At 35.2% G+C, this 26536-nt stretch overlaps 1 protein-coding gene across 5 annotated transcripts in view; it reads right to left on the bottom strand.

Moving 5' to 3' along the window:
- The window catches only part of CNKSR2 (connector enhancer of kinase suppressor of Ras 2), a 281133-nt gene that overhangs the window by 175497 nt on the left and 79100 nt on the right, over positions 1-26536 (bottom strand). For all 5 annotated transcript variants that reach the window (XM_004382841.1, XM_004382843.1, XM_004382842.1 and 2 more), the window contains exon 5: positions 4027-4068. In XM_004382841.1, the coding sequence (XP_004382898.1) occupies positions 4027-4068 (42 nt within the window). The remainder of the gene's footprint in view (positions 1-4026; positions 4069-26536) is intronic.

The following is a 26536-nucleotide window of genomic DNA, read 5'->3' as shown; positions in this document are numbered from 1 at the left end:
TTGTGTTGGCAAAGAATATTGAACATACCACGGACTGCCAAAAGAACAAACAAATCTATCTTGGAAGAAGTACAACCAGAATGCCCCTTAGAAGCAAGGATGGCGAGACTACGTCTTATAGACTTTGGACATGTTGTTAGGAGGGATTAGTCCCTGGAGAAGGACATCATGCTTGGTAAAGTAGAGGGTCAGCGAAAAAGAGAAAGAGCCTCAACGAGATGGACTGACACAGTGGCTGCAACAACGGGCTCAAGTATAACAACGATTGCAAGGATGGCACAGGACCGGGAAGTATTTCATCCTGTTGTGCATATGGTCGCTATGAGTCGGAACTGACTCAACGGCACCTAACAACAACATTTCATCCTGAGGCAAAATTCCTCTTCATCTGTGAACCTGTGCAATCTAGAATACAAGTTATCTGCTTCCAGAATACAATGGTGGAACAGGAACAAGATAGACATTTCCATTACAAATGGGAGAAATTCGAAGGAAAGGGGATGACAGGCACCGAGCAAGTTCAAAACCCAGCAGAACAATTTATATTAGCTATCAAGGCTTGAAAATAATCCTCTCTTCTTTGAGACCATCTAGTCAATGTTCCCGCCCTCCAGACTCTGGGTGTTGGCCACACCCTCTGGATTCTGGGTGGAGACCCTTAGGACCTGGGCTTCAGCTCAGCCTTCCAGGTCCTCTGGGAAAGTGACTTTGCTCCCTGGGCTTTAGGTGGCCCCATTCTCATAGTCCATCTAAGTGGCAACCTGACTCCATTGGCCCCCGGCAGGCCCTGTTCTTCTGCCTCTTGGGCACGGCAGCCCTGCCCCCTCAGCTTTGGGCAGCAGCCTCATCCCCCTGGCACACCTTAATGACAGCCCCACACTCCGGAACCGAGTTGGTGAAGATCCAACTCTTTGAAACCTAGAAGGCTGTGGCCCCACCCTTTAGAACCAAGGAGGCCTTGCTTCCTGTGCTCCTTCTAACGCTTCTGCTGATCTCCAAGGTGCTCCAGGGATGGTCCTTTTCTTTTCTTGGAGAAAAGATGCAGTTCCTTTGGCCTGTTCCCTGCCTGTAGAATTCCAAGAGGCAGACAGCGTTCTTTCCTTTCATTCTTTCTCTGTCCCCTTCAGTCTAAGCTGATAGGTTTTCTGCTGTGGTAGCTGGTTAGATCCATCAGTCACAGGCTTAATCTCTTTAGTAAAAGACTGTATAGCCACATCCTTGGTGAACATCCTAGGATACGTGTCCTTAATTTGTACAACAGAATTTTCCAAATCTTTAAGTTCTGTTTTCATTTTGCGCAGTTAATTTTTAAGGACATCTCCTTCCTCTCACATTTTACTATAAGTGGCAAGAAGAAACCATGCAGCCCCTTTAAGACCTTGCTTAGAAATCTCCTCAGCCAGATATCCAAGTTCATCACTTACAAGTTCTACCTTCCACTGAACATTTGAACGTAATTCAAACAAGGTCTTTGACACTGCATAAAATGCATCCTTCTTCCTCCATTGTCCAATCACGAGTTCATCATTTTCTTTTAAACCCTCACCAGAAGCACATTTAATGTCCACATTTCTAGCAACGTTCTGTTGCTAGTGCCATATCTTTTCTCTAAGGTGAAAGAAACATTCCCTATAGCTCTCCTAACTTCCTTTTGAGCCCTCACCAGAATTGCCTTAAACAAAACAAAAAACCAGATCTGTTGCCATCGAGTTGATTCTGACTCATAGCGACCCTATAGGATACAGCAGAACTGCCCCATAGGGTTTCCAAGGAGTAGTGGTAGATTTGAACTGCCAACCTTTTGGTTAGCAGCCAAGCTCTTAACCAGGGCTCCAGAGTTGCCTTAAAAAAAACTATTGCCATCGAGTCGATTGTGATGTCCATAATTCTACCAACAGTCTCTTCCAGGAAATCTAGGCTTTTACTATTAGGCACTTTAAAACTCTTCCAGCCTCTACCCATTACCCAATTCTAAAACTGCTTCCACATTTTATGCATCTGTTAGAGCAGCACCCTACTCTTCTGGTACTAAATTCTGTCTTAGTTATCTAGTGCTGCTATAACAGAAATATCAATAATGGATGGCTTTAACAGACAGAATTTTATTTTTTCACAGTTTAGGAAGCTAGAAGTGCAAATTCAGAGCGCTGGCTCTAGGGAAAGGCTTTGTCTCTGTCGGGTCTGGAGGAAGGTCCTTGTCTCTTCAGCTACTGCTTCCTTGTTCCTTGGAGATCTCTATGTGTCTTAGCATCTATCTTATCCCATTTCTCCTCTGCTCCCTTGTTTAATCTCTTTTATATCTCAAAAGAGATGAATCAAGATACACCCTACACTAATCCTGCTTCATTAACATAACAAAGACAAACCAGTTCCCAAAAGGGATTATAACTATAAGCATAGAGGTTAGGATTTACAACACATTTTTTGAGGGGACATAATTCAATCCATAACGGGTATGTTCTAGCCCTCTGGTTACTGAGATATGAGGCACAGCTAGATTGTAACCCTGTGTTTCATAGGAAACCAAAACCGAAAAATTCATTGGAGTCGAGTCAATTCTGACTCATAGTAACCCTATAGGACAGAGTAGAACTGCCCCACAGGGTTTCCAAGGAGCAGCTGGTAAATTCAAACTGCCAACCTTTTGGTTAGCAGCAGAGCTCTTAACCACTGTGTTACAGGACTCCTTCATAGGAAACAAGACAGTATAATTCACAAAATCTTGGGGGACTAGAATTGATAACAAACACCAGATCTAGAAAGGGCATGGGCTTTGGTATCAGATCTGTGTTCAAACTCCACACTCAAAGAGCTTAGTGCCAGTGATCCTTAGTTTCATCATCTGTAATATTAGGATTAAATGAGATAATATGTTTATAGAATCTAAACCATTTCTTGGAATACAACAGACCCTAAATAATATTAGCTTTTTTCCCTATTCTCCAGATCCCACAGGTAGATCAAAAGGGGATTGGTGGTAATTATTTTCCCACCCGGACGAACTGGGAGAAGAGTATATTACTTATCCACTCGTCAAGCCATTCTTATAAATCACTGTGGCCACCATCACTGCACAATTTGGGGAGAAGGATCAGTAGGGGATTACTCAGTATCGCTTATGTAGCAGATAAAAACGGGAACAGGAATTCTGCACTGCTGATATTCTGAATTAATATTTTCCCATATACATTTAGGTAAGATGTTTTAAAAATATTTCCCTTTCTAAATACAAGACACATTTTTGTTTTAAAAATATTCAAACATTTCAGAAATATAAAACTTATAAACTAGAAGTAGGAATAGAAGAGGAAAGTGTCATTTGGTAGGTGTATGGATCTTCACTATCTAGGACCTGGCACATGCAGAATACCATGACCTCACACCAGAGGTGAAAAAATTCTTAGGACAGACTGGTATCAACCATGAAACTGATTTACAAACAAAAGTAGTGAACTGTTCATCTTCAAGAAAGGAGATGTCTTTCTACTAAGAACAATATACTTATATCCCATTTCTAGTAATAAAATATCTGCAAAGTCATTAACTGATTCAACAAATATTGCCAAATTAAAATTAGAAGGCTGGGAGAGTACAGAATCAGAGCAAAGGGAGTTTGGTTATTTGATGAAGTATCTCATCCAAGTCATAATGGTGAGTTACTTCTGTTATAGAATAGAGTACCTATTTCTGATCTCTTTATGTTAGAGATGAACAGTGAAAAATTCTTATTTCAAATTCTCTTTTCTCTAGATTCATTATTTCATTATATTCCAACCTCGCTACATACTATAATTTTAAAATATTGCATAATATTTTTCTATTAGATACAATAGAATGGCTATAGCTAACATAATTCATTAAGTTTTTATTCTTTTTATATTTCCTGTAAAACATCCACTTAACTGATATGGTCACTACATTTTCTATTATGGCTCACTTTTTTGCAGGCTGTAACATTTTATTTAGTTACTAGTTAAACAAAAAAATAATCTCCAATGAAGATGAATATAAATCAAGTATACTTACCACATGAAGAATTTTATTCTCCGTTTCATACACAGTACAGTCCTGAAAAAAATATATACATTAGGTTCAACAAATAAGCATTCTTTTAAAAATATTTTCTCAGGAATTGTACCATAACATGAAAAAGTTTTGACAATACAAGCAAAGAAAAGCAATAGAAATGGGGAAAAGATCTAAAATGGTACATACCAAAATTAGCTCTGTTCATTAGCTTTTTTTTTTTTTTACAGGAGACATTCTTATTTTTGTTTAACTGTACAGTAGTTCCCCCTTATCTGTGGTTTCGCTTTCCATGATTTCAGCTATTCACACTCAATTCAGTCCGAAAATATTAAATGGAAAATTCCAGAAATAAACAATTCATAAGTTTTAAATTGTGTGCTGTTCTGGGAAGCGTAATGAAATCTCACGCTGTCCCGCTCCGTCCCACCTGGGACATGAATCATCCCTTTGTCTAGCATATCCACGCTGTATACGCTACCTGGTTGTTAGTCACTTAGTAGCCATCTTGGTTATCAGACAGACTGTCATGGTATCATGGTGCCTGTGTTCAAGTAACCCTTATTTTACTTGGCCCCAAAGCACAAGAGTAGTGATCCTGGCAATTCGGATATATCAAAGAGACTACGTACACATAACTTTTATTACAGTATATTGTTATAATTGTTCTATTTTATTATTATTGTTGTTAATCTCTTACTGTGCCTAATTTATAAATTAAACTTTATCATAGGTATGTATGTATAGGAAAAAATGTAGCATATATAGGGTTTGGTACTCTCCACAGTTTCAGGCATCCACGGTGGTCTTGGAATGTATCCCCCGTGGATAAGGGGGGAACTACTATATTTTATAATATTACTTCTTTTAAACACACACAATAAAGGACAATACAAATTAAGTAGACTTTTAAAAAGAAATACTGGAAAAATTATTGTAACAATTTTTATCTAAAATTTTACCTGTGGTAATTGTATTTTTAAAATATCACTAATATTTCAAACATTAATTTTATCTCAATAATCGTATCAAAGTATCATACATATTTTCATATCAGCTATTACAAGGTATTAAATGTACTTTTTATTACACATTTTAATGATAAATATCAAGTTTATAGTTCTTGCCTAAACTTGAATCCCAGAAATTATTTTAAAAAACTTTCAAAAAATCACCATTGTCTTTTCATCTGCAATTGCTAGATTTACAACAAGCAGCAATATAGCAAAGTGATCTTAAGCAAGTAACTATGTTTCTAAGGCTCAGCTTCCTCAAGGAATTTATAAAATGGGATTTTAGTACTAGCTTCATAAGGGTGTTGTGAGGATTAAATGAGAAAATGAAATAAATTGCTTGGCACAGCATCCAGCATATAGTAAATGGTAAATATATTTTTACTATGTGTTATTGTTGTTCGGTATAATGATTTTAAAAACTAATTACTGTTATTTTAAAATAAAAAGGTAACAGCCAATTATCCTTACTTGGCTATTTAATTCTGAAAAAATATCTATGTTAAGAAGTCTTGGTGGTGCAGTGGTTAAAGCTCTCAGCTGCTAACCAGAAGGTTGGCACTTCAAACCCACCAGATGCTCACGGGAGAAAGATGTGGCAGTCTGCTTCCGTAAAGATTTACAGCTTGGAAACTCTATGGGGCAGTGCAGCTCTGTCCCTACAGGGTTCTATGAGTCAGAATCAAGTCGACGGCAGTGGGTTTGGTTTTGGTATCCGTATGTCACGGTATTATATAGTTTAAGGAATGACAGCTCATTTCATTTTTTCCCTGAATTTAATTTGAATAAAAAGGAATCTTGTTAACACAGTTTTTGATAATGCTATTTTACTGCAATACTTTAACTTTTAAAAATTTACCACTGATATAAATATATATATATCAGAGGCAAAATTTTAAAAGTTAAAATTAGATCAGACTAATTTCACAAACTAATAGAAATACTTAATCCTTGCTTTTATGAGGGGGTCCTGTGCCAAAGGAGCTGTCTGCTACAAATACGTCTATATACTTATACAATGTCAACTCTTAATAAAGTATGAGTTATTGTGTATAGAAGAGCCAAGGTGTAGATAAAACATTTATATTTGTAAAGTGCATTTGTACTAACATCTGAATTTGGAAGAGTCCAATTTTACAGAAATTAACTTCAAGCACAATTACATTGGGAAGAGATGATTTGGGAAAAGTTGGGAAGGTGCCCAATTTCCACATGCTATCTCCATACCATAGCCTGCTTCCCAGCCACAATGGATGCCAAGTTTTATTATTTGCCTACCCTCCCAGAATCAGAGGATATGATAAAATGTTCAAACTTCAAAGGCATTCTCCTCAATGGGAAAAAAAAAGTTGTAAATCTATACCATGCTAATGGTATAATAACACAGATAATGACTATTTCAAGTCTTTTTAAAATATAATAATAATTTACTTGCACATTCCTAAAGTGATATAACAAAAAGAAGTGTTAAAAAGCATCAAACTGTTTTCAGTAATCATACTGTTTGCTGATAATAGTGTGATTATCCTGTTATTGTTTTGCTGACACTGTTGTGTGTATTTTATAGAACAAAGCAAATGAGCAATTATATGATACTGGCATTTTATCACTCCCTGATGGTGCAGTGGTTAGAAGCTCGGCAGTTCAAATCCACCAGCCACTCCTTGGAAACCCTATGGGGCAGTTCTACTCTGTCCGATAGGGTTGCTATGAGTCGGAATTGACTCAATGGCAACCGGTTTCTTTTTTTTTTTTGGTTTGGTTATCATTGATAAGAAGTATTCTTAGCATGGGAGAAAGCAGATAGAGATGTAAGATTCAAGATGCTAAGTAAACAGCCTAGAGTCCTGAATTTGAATGGAAGCATCAATAGAATTTTTTTAAAAAATATATTTTATTGTTGTTTAGGTGAAAGTTTACAGAGGAAATTAGTTTCCCGTTCAACAAACTGTATACAAAGTGTTCCATGACACTGGGTGCAATCCTCATACTGTGTCAACACTCTCCCCATTTCTGCCCTGGGTTCTCTGTTTCCTTTCGTCTGGTTTTCCTACCCCTTCCTGTCTTCTCATTGCTTTTGGGCAAATGTGGCCCTTCTGGCTTCGTATATCAATAGAACTCTTGATGTATGATACATGTATATGTGTACTTACTAGTTCTGCCCACTGAAAAGGCATAGAAACAATGACCAAATCAGTAACAATGAATGCCCCACACTTTGTGGTCTTCAAATATTATTTCCCCGGATTTCATGGAAAATGACTGATTCCAGATCTGGGATAGGAAATGTACAAGATGAGCTTGGATTATATTGATAGAAAACTATCAAAGACTAGTAATATTGTTATCAGTAGGATTTAGGAGGCAACATGAAGAGATTCCCACTAGCCAAAGACGGAACAATCTGAGCATCTATAAGGATACTAATTGGAATAGATTGAAACATAGTAAATATTACTTAACTATATTAACATGTTGTTGTTGTTGTTTTTGTTAGGTGTCCTTGAGTTGGTTCTGACTCATAGCAACCCTATAGGACAGAGTAGAATTGCCCCACGAGGTGTCCAAGAAGCAGCTGGTGGATTCAAACTGCCAACATTTTGGTTAGCAGCTGTAGCTCTTAACCACTGTGTCACCATATTATATATTAGATAATTTTAAATATTAGATTTTAAATATATTAATATCAAAATATACTAAGTAATATTTAAACAATATTAAGTATATATTAAACTAACTGGATAATGTACAATAGGTGTACTTTCTACCTTAATTCAGCAAATATTAATCAACTGTGCTGGGGATATAAAGATGAAAAAAAAAACCATGGCCTCAGGCTTAGAGAAGCACAGTTTAGGGAGATAGGCATTCTCAAAAATAAGTTAAAATACATAGTATTCCAAAAGTCTTCAGCAGTTTTAAATTTTAATAACATTTGAAGTATAAATGCTATAAAACTATACAAAGCAACACATGAATGGTCAATTATTTAAAATTTTAAAATATTAATATACATTTCTCTAGCACAAACTTTGTAAAAACTTTTATCAGCTGCTGCTCAGTGACTGAAAGGATTACACTTGTAATTCTAGCCTTAAGATTATTCAAAGAATGAGGTATCGACACATATGCAACAATTCTGACATGACCCCATAAGAAAAAAAATCTAAGGGAAAAATTGTATTTATTAAGGGTAAGGTTGCACAGCCAATTGTTGCAATTGCTGTCAATAAGTTATACACCTGTAAAAAGTTGAATTGACAAAAGTTTTGCGATAGATATATTTACAATGATGGCCAAAGGAAAAAAAAAAAAAGAGTAGCTGCTGAGGCTGCTTACATATAACCAAACATCTCATGGGATTTGGTTCCTTGGTTTGGAGGTTTAGGGTCATGGTTTTATGGGACATTTCAGTTAACTGGCCTAATGTTTAGTGTTTCTGTTCAACCTCCTAGTTCACTGTATAGTACCTGGTGTCTTAAAAGCTTGCAAGTGGCCATCCAAGGCATGACAATTGTTCTTATTCACACCTGAAGCAACCAAGGAAGGAAAGTCAGGAGTAGGAGGAGGATATGGAATGTGTGGCAAATTGCCTCCATGAACAACTGCCTCCTTTGCCATGAGACCAGAAGAACTGGATGGTGCCCAGCTACCATTACTGAACGTTTTGATCAAAGATTCCATAGAAGAATCCTGACCAAAAGGGGGGGAAATGCAGAACAGAATTTCAAATTATCATGGACTCTAGACTTTCTGGAGCCATGGAGGGTGGCTGAACCCCTGAAACTATTGCCCTGAGATAATCTTTAAACCTTAAACCAAAAATAACCCCTGAAGTCATCTTAAAACTGAACAGTAGTTTAGCTTAACTAGTAAAAACTGTCTGCCTTGAGCATTATGCTCTTTTAAGAACTATCTATACAGGATCAAATTGAAAACAGCAACTTGAAAGATTAGATAGGAACCTTAGGAGGCAGTGAGTTAATGTTAATGTGGGAGGAACAATTCAGAAAAGGAGAGTGAGAATGGCCGCACAACTTGAATAATGTAATCAATGTCACTGAATTGTACATGTAGAAACTGCTGAATTGGTGTATGGTTTACAGTATATATTCTCATAACAACAACAAAATTAATAAAATTAAAAAAAAATCTAAAGGAGATACATCAGGTGACTGAGGTGGCCAAGTTTTCCCACTGATTTGAAAAACAGTCACATATAAATATTAAAATTTAAAACATTACTTTAAATAAATAAAACCAAATGATTGTAAAAGAAATTTAAATAATTTTTCAAATGATGTTTATTATAAGTTTGTGGTATTTATACATCTGAAGTTATTAAAGCTTAAATATGCACTAAGACTTTTGGGATACCCACAATTACTATAATAAAGGCACAATTATGGGATTGGAGGAGTGGAGGAAAGAGCAACTAACTGCCTTAAAAAAAATCAGTGTAAAGGTTTCATAGAAACCTGGTTATTAATTGGGCCTTGGAGAAAGTAGGTCTTTAGGCAGAGAAAATAAAGGCATCACTGCAAAAGCAATGTAACTATACTCAAACACAGTTAAGCTACTGCAGTATTTTCAAATTTTAGTCTATATATATAAGAATCACTTAGGAAGATCACAGAACTACCATATGACCCAGCAATTCCAATCTTAGTTATATACACAGAAGAACTGAAGGCAGGAAGGCAAACAGAAACCCTGTACCCATCAATGTTCATTGCAGTACTACTCACAATAGCCAAAAGATGGAAACAACTGAAATGTCCATCAACAGATGAATGGATAAACAAAACATGGTATAGCCATACAGTGGAATACTACTCAGCCATAAAGAGAAATTAAGTTCTGATGCATGCCAATACATGGATGAATCTTGAAAACATTATGCTGAGCAAAATAAGTGCAAAAGGACAAATACCATATGATCTCATTTATATGAAATAAGCAAATATGTAGAAACCAAAGATTATCAGTGGTTACCATGGGTAGGACGGAGGGGGAAAAGGGGAGTAGTTGCTTAGGAGGCATTCAGTTTATGTTACTCCATTTTTACGCAAAAAATGCATACCTTCTACATTTGTTTGTGAACCATTCCCTCCCCCCATGAGGTATTTTCCTAAGCACATTATGCTATTTTTTTACAGCAACATGTAAAAAAAATTAGCATAGCAGTACTTACTAAAATACCTTGAGTGGGGAGGGGAGAGGGAGTGGTTGGCAAACAAACATAGAAGGCACGCATTATTTGCATAAAAATATGGTAATTGTGGTGGTATGATTACGAAAAGGATAGCAAGAATGTTTTCACAACTTGAAGAATGTAGTCAATGTCACTGAATTGTACATTTAGAAATTGTTGAGATGGCATATGTTTTGTTATGTATATTTTCACCACACACACACACAAAACAATCACTTGAGGAGTGGGCTAAAATGTAGATTTTCAAATGTCATTCACAGAAATCTGTATTCAGTAGATCCAGAGTGGGGGGCCCCCCAGATGATTTTTATGAATGTGGTACTCTGAGCAGCACTTGATCTATTTTATAGGAAATCATGTGATAGAGAAACACTAAACCAAACCAAACAAAAAATGATCACACATAGAATTCATAAATCAGTAAGTAGATTTAAAAGCAATATATGCTGGCTCACTCTAAACAGTCCTTTCTCGGATCCTCAGAACTATGTTTCAGTTTTCACGCTCCTCCAATTTACTGATTTTTTCTACCAGTAAATTTCTTTCTTTATATTTAATAGCTTACTTCTTTGAATAACTGCTTCTGTTTGTTTGCATCTCTACCTTCTTTCAGCCCAGATCAACCTGTTTATTACTGAAAGCCAGAGGCTTTCACAAAGGACTAGGACACAGCATGTTTAAATCAAAACAGCAAAACAACACAACACAGAGAGTGCATATTAACCAGCTACTTTGTGTTAGGGAGAAGAATAGAAGCTAAATGACTGTGTTCTAATTTTTTTAAGCTAAAATTTTATGGAGTTCATTTTATCATGCAAAATATTTAAATAGCCCTAGATACTTTGGGGAAATCATTTTATTACTAAGTTACGTTATTTCTATCAAAATGTGATTTAAAAATATTTGCTTCTCAGGTGTGGGCTTTATTAACACTTGGGGTCAAATCTTTTCCCAAAAGATCATACTCCAAATTTTAAAAGGAAAATAGCACTGCATATGGAGAAATCTACATTTTAGGAACCTATTTATGCTATGGAACGGTACACTTCTGACGTTCTAGATATTTTTAGCCTAGGATTAAATTTGGATTTTTAAAACTGGATTTAGAACTATGACACTATATACTCCCAGAAATTCTCTTCAGTAGCTCAAGCTGTCTTTTACTGTACATGCAAAATAAAATTTGCATTTCTTTAGTCTTTTCCATATAATGCTTCTGCAAACCATGTATTGCACATTTAAATGGACAAAATTCTTGATAATATTCATAAAAATGAGGACTGTTTAGTTGTGAACACCTTTCTTTTTGGAAAAGTAAACATGCACAGAAACAGCCTTCCACAGATGAGGTATACACCCACACAGTATCATAATCAGTTATCCTTTCTATGAAACAATGATGTATTTGCTATGCTGAGCAGAACACATAGAAAAATCTCCTTTCCTACACGTTACCATTGATACTCTGTCAACAAGTTTTACGCATCTGGGTTCAAAATGCTCAGTACAAGTAATATTTCTCATCAATTTGTATAATAGTCATAAGAACAGTATATAGGTTATCAATACACAAAAATAGTGAAGAAAAGTAGTGTATATTTCTAATGGTATATACAATTATGTTTCATGGAACTTTATAATTATAAACACTGTGAATTTATATCTGTCTCATTTCAGTGTTTATGTATTATAGTATACTTTGGCAAATGATATAAAATATTGTTTTTCTTGTAATATTTAACCTTCAGAATGAACACTTTACAGATTTTGCTATTATTAAGATATCAAAATATTTTTATATGCCTAAGTGATTGATTCATACAATGAGTTAGTGTTATACTCTTACTCATTCATTCATTCATTTATTCAAGTCACCAATCAGTTTACGAAAACACTTCTTTGGCATTACGGAAGACTTGGCATTTTCTAAATGCAATTCACTGTCTGGCACTATTGAGTAATTAAAGATAACAAAACATCCCATAAGAAAGGAGATGAATTCTCACTTGATAACTCTGGAATTACTTTCTGGAAGAGATAATATTTTAGCTGCCCTTAAATAGCTTTGAAATCTGGAAATTAGGGGCTGGGAGGAAAAGAACATTTCCAGTTGTGTGAACACACTAACAAAGGCATAGTCAATAAGGAGTAAGCAGACTGATCTGGCTAGACAGTAAGATATTTGGAGGTCAGGGGATGCAGTGGGTAACAGAGCAGGAAAAATAAGACAGGGTCATATTGTGGAGAGCTACCAATACTAGGCTGGAGAAGATTTTTTTTTCTGTTTTGAAGGGGATTAAATTTTTACTTTTTATAACAATCTAATTTCTATTTTCGCACTCCATTCTACCAGGGTGACAAAAACTTAACTCAGTCAATTGATAATTTCTCTTGACTTTCCTTGGGGAGAGGTTCAAGTCAGGGTAGCTTACCTAGTGTTATAGTGTTATACAACAACATGAGTTGTGAGTGTGTATGGGGGAGGCAGCAGTTGACATCGTCTGGTCCAACTAACAACGCCCATAGCCTTACCTTGTTCCTTTCCTCATGGTCCCTTAAGATACAAGAGTAACTCTGGTGCCATGTCTCATATGGGAATCTCTGTAAAGTTGTGTATCTTCCTAGACATACCAAGCAGACGCTTTATCTCTAAGGAGAAAGGAGGAGTGTGAACTTGACTCTGATATAAGGGGAGTGTTAACAGATGTTTGAATATGGGAAGTTTGGGATCTATTTTATGCTTTATGAAAATGATGCAGAAGAGGTTGTGGATTTCAAAGCAAGAAAAACCAGAGGCAGGGAAATCAGTTGGAACGCTCTTTCAATAGAAAATATGTTAAGTAATCAGGGTGTGAATTGAGGTTTTGATGGTCAAAGGGGAGATGAGGGTAGGTAGATGACATACATGTAGCCAGAAATGAGAGACTTTTGGTGACTGATTGGTTACATACAGAGAATAATGGGGAGGAAAGAGTTAAACATTACTTCAGGGTTTCAAGTCTGAGCAAATAGATGAATGATATAGTAGAGATGGCAGAAGGAGAGAATTTGGGGAGATTACAATAATTATATTCTGGTCACGTGAAATTAGAAGTGGCTGAGAGGACATATTATATAAAGAAGTGCAGCCAACAGTTGAAAAAGATGAATTGGAACTAAAATAGAGCCAGATATGGAAGATACTTACACATATAAGGGAAAAAAAAGTTCATCAAAATAGAACATGTAGGGTGAGAACAGAGCTGAGGACAGAACCTCAGACAATGCTTATATTTAGGAGCTGGATAGAGAAGAGTCAGTTGTGTGGCCAGGAGTAAATGGAGAAAGTGATATTACAGAAAGACAAGGAAAGAGAAAATTCTATAAAAGGAGGAGTAATAAACAATGTCTAATTTAACTGAGAGAATGAGCAAAATGATAGTGAGAACCTTTGAAAATCAGTTTTAAGATAATGATGGAGATGAAACTCTTGTTGAGAAGGACAAGGGTAGGGAATTTAGATGTAGAAGGAACAGCGATTAACAGAAACTACTATTCTAAGAAATGTTTCAAAATAAGGAAAGGAACTATAAAAGTAATTTTGTGGGAAGCAGGGTCAAAGCAATGGAAAAGAAAAGAGGGGAGGGAAAGAAGACAGACGCAGCTTAGAGTTTTCAAGATATGCTAATTTACCAGAAAAACCAGATAAACATGTTTACATGACTCAATTAATATAAAGATTATAAACAGAAAGAATGTCTAAGCAATGCTCTATATAACATGATTACTGTCATTACTGTTGGAAGATTGTATTAGCAGAAAATGAGGATCTGTTTCTATATATACACTAAAGAGAATGTATAAATAAAAAGGTTGACATGGCAAATATAAAACAGGGTTAATGACTGAGAGTGATATCGAAAGGAAAAACAAGTGAATTAAAAATACATCAACTACTGTCCATCTTCTCAGAAAAGTATAATAAATGTGGTAAATTCATCAACCAGGGGAAAGGAGGCACAAATCTGGTTAGAGACTTAAGAAAGATGAAGAAGACTGTGAAGAGCAGAGATTTAGATGACCTGCTTATTCCTCAGAGGAAAAAGACACTATGATATAATATGAACCATAATCTGGAGAAGAGCAAAAGCAAATTTATTTTGTAAAAAGAAAGCAAAAGCTCTATTTATCTCACTAGTTTTGAGCCAATCGTATATGACTTTTACATTAAAAAATAATTTCTAACAACTTTTCCATGGGGGAAAGGGGGAATTTTGATTTCAGTAACAAGCTGGAACAATCTTCACCCATTTACCACCTATTGTCGGTCTGATTACCTTTACAGTTTTCTACCTTACAACATCCCATACCAAGTACTAACATATGACAAAGCTACTTCATCAAGTTCTGTCCTCTCATGCATGCATACAGCAAGGGTCTAGAGCAGCATCGTCCAATAAAACTTTCTGCAATAATAGAAATGTTCTGTCTGTGCTGCCCAATTTGATAGCCATTAAATATACATATGGTTATTGAGCACTTGAAATGTGGCTAATGAAAATGAGAAACTGAATTTTTAATTTACTTTAAATTTAAATTTCAATAGCCACATGTGGCTAGTGGTTACCATGTTAGACAGCAGTGCAGGTCTAGAGAAATATACTATGGTCTAACAGTTATAAAATGGGAAGAAGCTATTTTAACAAGAATTGCAAACAAATTACAGTGAAGGGGCGATCTAGGAAGAAAAAATGAAGGGATTTAGTTCCCAGTTATTAGCCAGATGCTTTATTTTTCATTCAGTGAAGAGCAGATTCCAGTCTATTATGACATACAGACTGTACAGTAGCAGCATAGTACAATGAAAACAATTCTTCCTGTAGGATAATATATAGAAAAGAGCCACGAAAACGGGCTCAAACTATCCATCATATAGCTTTGTGGGCAAAGAGAAAGCAGTACCAAGGAGTAAAAGATTTGCTCTGAATGGAAGATAAACTATATCTTGTTTGACACTTGACTTTCAATTTGGAAGATCCAAACTAAATTTAGATTCATCACAGACTGAAAGCTGTCCAGAAATGCAAAGAAGACTCTCCATGCTGAATAGTCAGGCATCTGCATTGTTCTTGAATGTGCTACCAAAATGTCATTTGACTAATTGTATACCCTGAGAAAACTAGAATAACATTGTTTTTTTTTTTCATTTAACAAATATTTATTGATCAATATCCCTGTTCCAGGCACTGTCCTAGTTCAGGGGATACAATAGTGAATAAGACCTATTCATACCACCAAATTGTTTACAGTCTAGTGATGTGTACAGAAAAATAAAAAGGAAATATTATTTGAAAAGCATTGTGATGATTAAGGTCAGACTGCTGTGCAGGGTCAGAGTACTGAAAAAGCAAATAAGCAAATTCATTTTATTAAAGGAACTTGATACTTCAAAATATAAACTAATCAGATTGGTTACTGTGAGGAAACCCAAATTTTTGATTTCTTTACACTTATGTTGATTTCAACCAACATGGGGATAGAGCAGCAGACATACATGTGGTTATCTTATACAACTTTTTAGTATTTTAGGATTCCAAAATATTTTCATTTGCCCCTGGTGCCATACCTTGGAAGGATTACAGGAGACTTCCCAGAGGAAGTGATGTGTAAACTGAGGTTAGAAGAATGATAGGAGTTGACGGTAGAAGAAGTGTTTTGGGCAAAAGAAATAACAATGGCAGTATGGCTGAGGCATAGAGGGCAAAAGGTGCTTGAGTGATGTGGAAGAGCAATGAACACTGAGAGATGAAACTGAAGAGGTAAAAGTTGAGGGAATTTGATCATGCCCATGCCTTGAAACTCAGAGTGTGAGTCTTACCCTGAGGCCAGAGGCATTGGGAGTGTGTGTGGGGGGAGGGGGCGGGGAAGGGCACTGCGCAAATCCAAAGGGGCACGAGTGGCGGCACTAGGGGGTATGAGGGGTGCCGACTGCTCCAGGTGACACTGTCAGAGGGGGTGACACCACAGGGTCCACAGATACATTCAAGACCGAACTATACAGGATTTGAGCTGCTCCAGAAAGCCCATGCCCGCTTCAGTCATGTTTCAGCACTGCTCTCAGCTGCCATGGCTCTCGGTGTCTGCCGGGATGACTCACAGGCCTAGAAGCTCCGCTTGCGCCACCGCTGCAGCCAGCCACAGCCCGGGCACCCCTGGAGCCCGCCGTGTCAGCCCACCCACCGCCCAGGATGCAGGCACCATAGGAAGTCGTGAGCTTGGCTTCTCCTTTTCATAGCTATCAATCTCTACTCATCTTGAAATTGGGGGAGAGGGGCACAATTTAGAGATTGCCCCTGGGCACTCGAATTGGGGGCGCAATTTTGAGATTGCTCCTGGGCGTTGTTATCTTCGTTATACCCCTGCCTGAGGCTCATGGGGAGTCATCAAGGAGTTTTATGCAGGTAACTGATCTGAGCACTGTATCAAACTTCTGAGCCCTTTTAATCATTTAATCATTCTATCATAATTGTATACCCTCCTGTTTAAATCCCATGCTGTTTTATTGTTGACTAAAATTTATAAATATACTGCTTTTGAATACATATATGTATACTATATAAACACTGACTAAAAGGATACATGCTAATACTAATGATTACCAGTGAGGAAGGGGTCAGAGCAAACTATAAAAAAAAGTTCTGAAACAAGTTTACAAAATCTTAATATGTGTTAATTTCAAGTGCTAATACATGTGTGCTTGTTATATCATTATCCATTTCTTTCTGTGTTTAACTTTCTTTTTTCCGAATTATTTCCAAAATAAAACAGATATTGCTATCTACATTTTTCATTAGGATAGTATATGGAGACAGTACTGGAGGGGTGGGGTTTAAGGACCACTAGGGAAACCCTGATGGTGTAGTGGTTAAGAGCTCGGCTGCTAACCAAAAGGTTGGCAGTTTGAATCCCCCAGCAGCTCCTTAGAAACGCTAGGAGGCAGTTCTACCCTGTACCTATAGGGTCACTATGAGTCAGAACTGACTCCATGGCAACGGGTTTGGTTTTTCTTTTTTATGGATATGGAGCCCTGGTGGTGCAGTGGTTAAGAGCTTGGCTGCCAACCAAAAGACTGGCAGTTCAAATCCACCAGCAGCTCCTTAGAAACCCTATGAGGCAGTTCTACTCTGTCCTATAGGGTCACTATGAGTCGGAATCAACTGGATGGCAATGGATTTGGGTTTTTTTTTGGGGGGGGGGGTTTACAGGTATTTCCAAAAAGGCAACAAAAACCATACACTACAGAAACTTAGTTTGATAATACTGGTTGCTTCTTGATGACTGGTGGGTATGTATCTTTAATTAACTAAAAATTAGGGAAATTAATTATCACAAATGCAGTTCAGAAGCCTCAAATCTTTTAAGGCATGTGGTCTGTTAAAGAAAATAATAGTCAATCAGAGGTAAAAAGACTGGAAACTACATTGGCTTTCTGCCAGTGAACAGAGTCATGTATCTTCTTCACTTTGCATAATATTCCTATTCAAAATTGTGCTCTAGTTCTCCCCCATGAGGTCATCTAAAACGAAGCTCCATTTCATTTGACAATGAAAGACTAATGTCTCAATAGTTGAATGAGTGTGGAAACTAATGTTTTAGCATACAGACTTGGGGGTAGAGGCCGAAAGGAGACTGATTGTTTTTTAGCATCCAAATGGGTCTCTAACAAATTCAAAAAAATCATTGAGGCATTTCAAGACTGAAGTGTCAAAACGGATAAAAAGTAAAAATGTCAAGGTACCAATAACTAGAAAATTCAGAGTAAGATTGTGATCCCTGTAACTTTAATAGCTTTGTTTTGAAAATCTGAAGAGGCAGTGAGTTAATTCTCATTATAAACTAAGCATTTCTTCTACATGTCTTAAGTCAAGACCTAAATGGTTTTGAATGGCTTACCATATATCAACTTAACTATACTGACTTTATGTTTCCATCAGTTATCCATCTGTTAGTCTCTCCCATTAGATTGTCAATATTTTCAAAGAAGAAATCCTATAGTCAATGGTATTGTCTCTTTAATTTCTCAAGGTGGTCTGTATATTCTATAAATATAATCTGAATTTATCAGCTATGAATATTTTATTCCATTGATTCTCTATTTTCAAATTCCATAACAAACATTTTATATTGGTTTTACAGACTAGATATAAAAATAAAACTTCTAAAGCTATATTTTTGAAAACAAAATTTCTAATTGCCAAACAAACTAGTACAGTACATTTAGTTTCTTCACACTCCCACTCTGTATAAAAATAGACTGAGATTCACAGTCTTAAAAACATTTTAAACGTGAGTTTGTTTTCAAATTTTAATCTGTATGATCTCAGCAGGTATTTTCACCAGAAATAATTGGGCCTTTCTCTATATGAAGATTCACATTACATAAAAGATGTCAAGAACTTTATATTCATGCAATGAATATAAATGTTTTTGTAATGAAGACTCTCTAGCATCCAGATGTCCAACTTACTTATTGTAATGACCATCTAATATATCACAAAGGAGAAAAAATCTACAGGGTCTAAGTAATGGGAGGCAATTTTTCCCTTGTGACAAATTCAACCAAAGAGTTCAAGCAAAGTTAATACCCAATCATAAATAAAAATAAAAATTAAACATTAATTTTTCAACTCAATTATCCACTTGGCTGTCAGAAAATAAATGAATTTTATGGTATATTTGGAACAAATTCCTAGTATTATTGAGAAAAATTCATTAGCCTATATATCTTTGTCTCTTTTATCTATTTAGATAACATAATAATAACCTTTTCTTGGACAAAATTGAACCTTTTTTTCCCCAGTAACTGTGTGCAACATTTGAAAAAGTGCCATTTATACACAGGCACTAATAAGTATTTTTAGATCACTGATGATGACAACAAGATATTTATCTCCTAATAAATAAGTACATTGTCCAATTAATGGTGCTAGCTTGAATCTAGGCTTCATTTGGTACACTTGACATTCCAAAGAATCAGTATCCATTTAAGGTTTTCTAGTAGTAATGTCCTAGTTATTAAATTGGATGGTAGATTCATAATATTTATTATTATACTTCATAATATATATATATATACGTTATATGTATTCTTTTGTATATATCAAATGTCACTTAAACTTTGAAATGAAATAGAGTGAAGAAAGCAGATGTCTGAGAAATAGTATCCTGCTATTTGCTACCTAAGAAAACTTGATTAATACAGTGCACCATATCTATCTCTTCTGTTATTACTGGTGGTGATAGTATCTACATCTTTTAAGTTGTTTTGGCAGGATGACTCAGATAACACACTATACAGTCCAGGTTTGTAAAAGAATAACAGTATGAAAATAATCTATTTCAGCATTCATTTTTATGTAATATACAATAAGTTTTAAAGTTTTTGCCCACAAGCCAGGCTAGTGTCAGAAAAGCTGGAATAATAATAAATTATTATGTCCCAATGTTTTAAATAGTGCTTTGCTAACATCTTAGCATACGAGGAGTTCATCACTCTCACTTAACCTTTCATTCTGAGCCTTCAGAAAATATGCAGCCACCAATAATCAGGTTATTTTTTTAATAACATGAATGAGGATTCTGTGTGTGTATGTGTATGTGTTTATATGTAATGCTATATTCTAGGCCTATGAAAAGATATGTGTGTAAACATATACCTCCCAGCCATTACAGAGCTTTGTGAACTCCACATATTTTTAGTTTTATAAAAGTAAAATTTTCATTTTCTTCAGAAAACAAGTTCTGAAGTTATTTGGGTATTATTTCTAATAATTCTGTATCTAACTTCTGATTAACTATATCAGAATGATATAGAAAAGTGTTAAAAGATAGTGGTTTTACTTCTTGATTAAAACAGCTGAAGAAAATTTAAAGGATTATGTATAAATTACACTGAACTAAATTTATTGTTTAAATATAAAGTTAGTTAAAAAATACTCACCTTTCATATTGCCTTCAGTGGGTATGCTAAATAATTCATATTGTGCACAAATTACATATAAGGCTTGTCCTGATTTTTGGTCTAAAATGCCCCAGTTTTAATCCCAAGAGCCCCAGTGCAATTTTCAGGTCACCTAGAATGTCTGATTCAGGAAGGCTTAAACACTAACCAAGAGGATATAGTAAAGCTAGTACTTACAGTTGTGTTTGAGATGGCTGTGAGACTATCGTGGTTGGGTTCTTCATATATTTTAACACTACATGAACCATAGAACATATTCCCTGTCCATTCCTGCATAACTTATGTTCCCTCTTTAAATCTTTACATGTATTCAATTATTACTTGAATCTTAATATCTGTTTTAAAACACACATTCTATAGGACTGACTGTTATGCACTGGCCTTTCACCGCTCAGTACACGTTTTGGTTTTGCCATTTTTAACTCTAGGGTATTTGAATCTGTGGGTAATGATGGCAAGTTTACAGGTCATCAAAATTAATTTCTTTATTACATTTGATCACGCATGTTTCAATTTTTCTTCCAGAATATGAAGCGCAGTAATTAATTTGCAAAAACAGAAAACAAAAACAAAGAATATACCAAGTTAAACCAAAATCCTTTAAAAAAAATCACTCTAATTCTAGAAATAGGTCTTTTTTCCTGGCCACTCAATATCAAAAGTAAGCACAGCGTCAGTCCTTTAGTTTTTGGTGGAGCAAGAAACTAGCTGAGTTTAGAGTTTCCAAAGCTTCCTTTGCTGCATAATATAGCCCTAATCGCCACTTATTAAGCTCCCATTACATGCCAGATCATGGGCTAGAGCAGTTTCAAATCTTCACAATAGCCCTACAATAATCTAATAAGATAGCAGCCACTTTTACAGAAAAAGACAGAGTATCAAAGATATGAAGTAATTTGTTCACGTTCATACAATCTATCAAAAAGCAGAGCCAGGATGATGAATTCAGATTTACTTGATATCAAAGTTCACTATGCTATTCTGCCATAAAACATAAGAATAAATGACATAAAATGTCAACCAAGAAGATAAAGGAGGTACTATTCATATAGATGAAATGTAATTAAAATATAATAGCTATCATCAATAAGGAACTCTGGTGGCACAGTGGTTAGAGCGCTTGGCTGGTAACCAAAAGGTTGGCAGATCGAACCCACCAGCCACTCTATGGGAGAAAGATGTGGCAGTCTCCTTCCATAAAGATTACAGCCTTGGAAACCCTGTGGGGCAGTTCTACTCTGTCCTACAGGGATGTTATGAGTCGGACTGACTCCAGGGCAGTGGTTTTTTTTTTTGGTCAATATACTTACAGGCCAAATTTGCTTGCATAAATCCTTAATAAAACTTTAAAAATTACTTTTATGCTGTGTATTTTTGCAAAATTCTAGTCTTTTTTTTTAGTATTCGCAAATACATGCTCTAAGAATTTAAACCACAAATTACAAATTCAATAACTCCTAGAAAAGCTCTTATTTTCTCTCAGGTATTTACCTGGAGTAAATAACAACCTGCTTAAGATAAAAGAGGTAAAGTCATTAGATTTAATTTGAGCAGAGATACATAAAAAAGAGCTATAAATACTCAATATGCTCATTTATATTTTAATTTTAAAATGCATATTTAGAGATTAGTTCATAAATTGTTTATTTTTATTGAATTTTATTTAAAATAGCATAAAGGTAACAAAAGTAATGTTAGCACAAAAGAAAGCACTTATACATAATTTGGGGCAATTGCACATCAAAAATAAACACTTTCAATATTGATATTTAAAGAATATTTTTTCATTTTCTTGAATAAATATTTAAAAATAAGTGAAATACATTCAGCAGGTAAATAAGTAACAAAAGTAAAACAAATTAATGGTCAGAAAGTCAGAATAACAGCATAAGATATTTATTGTAGAATTGACTAAAACAATAGCACCAATTTTTTCTGTGTAATTAGGTTGGGATGACTGCAACTATTCTTTTTTACAGTTTTCCCTATTTTTTAATTTAGTGAGTATAATTATTTTATAAACTTTTTTTATAGGAAAAAAGACCTAATTTGAACTACGCAGTAAAATGAAAAAAAAAAAAAAAGCATAATATGAAATTTCAAACGCCATATTAAAAATATATATGTACAAGTAGTCCCTGACATATGACAGGGTTCTGTTTCGACAACTCCGTTGTAAGTCAGTTCTGATGTAAGTTGAATATCTCTCTTTTTTTAGTTTTCATTATTACTGCCTTTTATTATCAGTATTTTTATAAATTCGATCTTTGAACATCTGTGAGTATCTGAGAATAACATCAGCAAATTACGTGCTGCAATGTTGTATATAGTACATTACATATTACTTACGAGAAGATGTAAAAAAAAAAAAAGACAGTTGGAAGTGTGGTTCGTCGTATCTTGAATACATCAGAAATCAGGGACTACTTATATATGAAAACACCACTACCCATCTGTCAGTTTGTCATACTGTGGTGGCTTGCATGTTGCTATGATGCTGGAAGCTATGCCACTGCTATTTCAAATACCAACAGGGTCACCCATGCTGTACAGGTTTCAGTGAAGCTTTCAGACTAAAAAAGACTAGGAAGAAAGGCCTGGTGATCTGCATCTGAAAATTAGTCAAAGAAAACTCTATGAATCACAACAGAGTATTGTCCAATATAGTGCCAGATAAGCCCCCTCAGTTGGAAGGCACTCAATATACACGGAGGCCACAACAATGGATTCAAGCATACCAACGATTATGAAGATGGTACAGGACGAGGCGATATTTTGTTCTGTCATACATGGGGTAACCATGAATTAGAGCCAGCTTGATGCGACTAACAACAACAACATATGAAAACAGGCTGGAATAAAATAGGCAAAATGATAACAGTGGTTCTCTTTGGGTAATAGGATTACAAGCAATGTTTTTTCTTTTCATTACTTGCAATTTTTTTTATAAAGAAGTTTATATTACTTTTAATAATTTAAAAAATTTTAGAAAATAAAGATGTATAGAGTGTGGTACATACAAACCTTTATACTGATGGCATGCAACATTGATGGTATACATTTTAAGATTATAAGAGCAAGTACCATAAAAACTATCTCTTTCAACATTTAAATGAACTTTCAGTTCCTGGTGAAGAGTCTCTCGGTTAAGACTTTTTATCAGGAAATGCTACTTCTTCAAATTTTAGGGGGTAGGGAAGGAAAGTGTTGCATACGAAGTGGTATAAAATGCATACTTTTAAAATAGATTGATATTTTAAGAAAGGTCTCTAGAATGATGGGCTCTGAATTCTTTTCCTTCTCAAGTTATTTTATAACAATCTATGGTAAAGACTATTGATTTTTTTATTTTATTTTTTTCCAACTTTCAGCTGGGAGTGGTAAGAGAAAGTACAATGTTTACAACACTATTCAGACAGTCAGTGATGTCCAAGAGCATGGAAAAATGGATCTAAAAAGGTTGAAAAATGAGCAAGTCCATAAGAAAACAGAAAGACATTTTAAATAAATACAACTGAGGGGACCATTTCAGGTAAAAGCATATCGCCAGTACTTGACTTTAAAAGGAAGTTTTACCTTGTATTTAGTATTTTAAATTCTGATTTTAAATATTTCACAAATATGTTGAAAATTCTTCTCTCAGCATGTAATTCAGTGATTTACATTGTAAGTGGTGATTTCACTGCAAGTGCAGCTCAAGAAAACCAACAAAAACCAAACAGAGAAAAAAACTATACATCTATTATTTAAAACAAAGTTTTTATTCTACTTCTTTTTATCAAGTCTCTTTATTTCTCAGCCATTTTATAAATATTACTTTTGTTTTTCACTTCACATGCTGAACCACTTTAAAATACATCTAATGTGATGCTAACAATAAGGTAGATATGATTATTTGTTTATAGATGGCACAAGCAATTACATGGCTTGTCCAGGGCGAAATGCTCACAAAGCAACAGGGCTGAGTCTCAAGTCTCCCAAGACTCACTGCCCCCACCCTCAGTCCTTTGCACCAACTATTCTACACTTCACCAAAGCTTCACCTTGCAGACCTAGTTTTGTGCTCATTTCTTAACTTGTGACAACCTACTTCATCATTTTTGTATTTGAAGTGGAGAATATAAAAATGGTGCAGTAGAATAATTCTAGGTTAAGATGATACCCATTAGGGCAGGCATCATGGCAATTATTTCAATGCTGACAAGAAGTGTGTGGGTACCTGTCTCATTTTTCTGATTCAGTTGCTGACAGTGCTCTAAATGAAGCTTCAGCTCTTTGTGAGAATTCGGTCCATTTCAGATTTTTAAACTAGTTTCCCTTTTTTCTCAAAAGTGTTTTTATAACCAGTCTTAAGTAGGGAGGAAAGTGATAAGGGGAAAAAAAAAACTTCTTTTAAAAGACTTCAAATATAATTATCCAAACTCATCACAACTGTAAATAAAATAGATTAAATAAATTCCCCTCAAACAGAACTTTTTAAAAGAAATATACATTATATTTCTCCTCTAATTTTAGCACTATCTTAAGTATAAGTAGCCACTTTCAAGAAGCACGTTCCACTGACTTCATAGTGCTACCCCTTCCTTTTGTGTTAAGGAGGGGGAAAAAGCCATTTGTGACAGTTTATTTTTAGATATTGATCATCTCATCCTGCTGCAAAGGGAATAAAAATAATTAAAGTTGAGTGAAAAATAATTTGAAGCACAGCATATTTCAAAGTATAACTACCATCCTAACTGTTCCAGATGAGATTTCTTGAAAGCCTGGTAATAAATGTATGCCCTAGATTTTTTTTTAAATCTACACCCTGCTTATTCAAATTGGCCTCTTTTACTGGAAGCTTAAATTTAATTTCTGTCTTTAGATACTTCGTACCATTCCAAAAGAATGAAGTGATTAATGTGTATATAGTGGCTGAACTGGACCATTAAATGGACAGTAACTGTTTGTAAGCTACATGATTTACTTTAAAATATAGTAAGCATTTGTCTATGCTGTGCTCTTTTATCAAACTTAAAGTAGTATTTCTTCAATGTACATAGCATTTTTTCCCTAATAATCCAAATTCATTTTTGAAAATACAGAAAAGTAGTCTAAATAAAATTACCCATAATTTCACTATTAAAAAACAAACACTTAACTATTTTATTTCATTATTTTGTCTATCATTCTAATTCCTATTTGCTACTATAGGTAGCAATGGACGACAGGGCCCAGAAAAAGACTTACATATATTATTAAACTTAGTACCTCAAAAAGATGACATCACATAACACTAGAAAAATAATGGCTTATTTAAGAAATGGTTTAAAAATGCTATTATAGCATACCTATAATTAAATTTACTCTAAAAGATATGTTTTGATAGCTTTATATATTTGCATTGTGTTTCGGGAAGTTTTGTTCACTTTCATTCTAGCCTTGGACAGTGGTTATGAGAATCAATACTCTAATTTTAACATATAAATTGAGATGCAGAGTGATGGATATATCTGGGGTTTTTCACATGAATAACAGAGACACAACTGTAGCTTTTATTCAGGAGATAAAATAAAAATGAATAGCAATTCATGCATCTAATTCCAAATTTTTCTTAGAGGAGTAGAAATGAGACCTACTATAAGGTAGTCTTCAAGGAGTTTATAATTTAATGAAAGTTAGATAATTATTATTCACAACAGAATATAACTTTCATAAAAGAGGTGTGAAGTGCTATGCAAGTTACCTGAAGGGACTTCTACCACTACCCACAATGGAGTAACAGGGACCAGATTTACCCTCCCACCTAAAACAACAGAAGAATACATGAAACAACTGTTTCTAAGACACGACATCAGACAACAAAAGATAGTGGTCCCTGAAAGATAAACAAGTAAGGTTAGCTCTACAATACTGCCTGGAAAGAGTTTCCAGGCCATAGACCTGGGAGGAGAAACCTAGATGGGGCCCTGCGGTTTCCCTAAGTTGAAGAAATGGAACTAGAAGTCCAGGCCGGCCAAAGTGGCTAGAATTCGCAGGACACAATACTAGAATGGAAAGACCTGCACAGGGAAGAAGCTTCAGAGATCTGCAGAGGCCCCCTCAATTATTCAAATGAGTACCGATCAGCACATATGTATAAGAAAAATACTCAAGGCCATAGGAAAATAAATAAATAACCAAAAGGGTTTTGCTGCTCTGGTTGCACCTAACAAAGTACAAAACCCAAAGAACCAAACTGTTTCCAAGTAATTTAACTACTTCCCAAAACAAAGCTCAAGAATATTTATGTTGTTGTTATGT

The sequence above is a fragment of the Trichechus manatus genome, unplaced genomic scaffold, assembly GCF_000243295.1.
Source record: "Trichechus manatus latirostris isolate Lorelei unplaced genomic scaffold, TriManLat1.0 scaffold00100, whole genome shotgun sequence".
Taxonomy (NCBI): domain Eukaryota; kingdom Metazoa; phylum Chordata; class Mammalia; order Sirenia; family Trichechidae; genus Trichechus; species Trichechus manatus.
The sequence above is the reverse complement of the archived record's forward strand: the minus strand, read 5'-3'. Positions and strand labels throughout refer to the sequence as shown.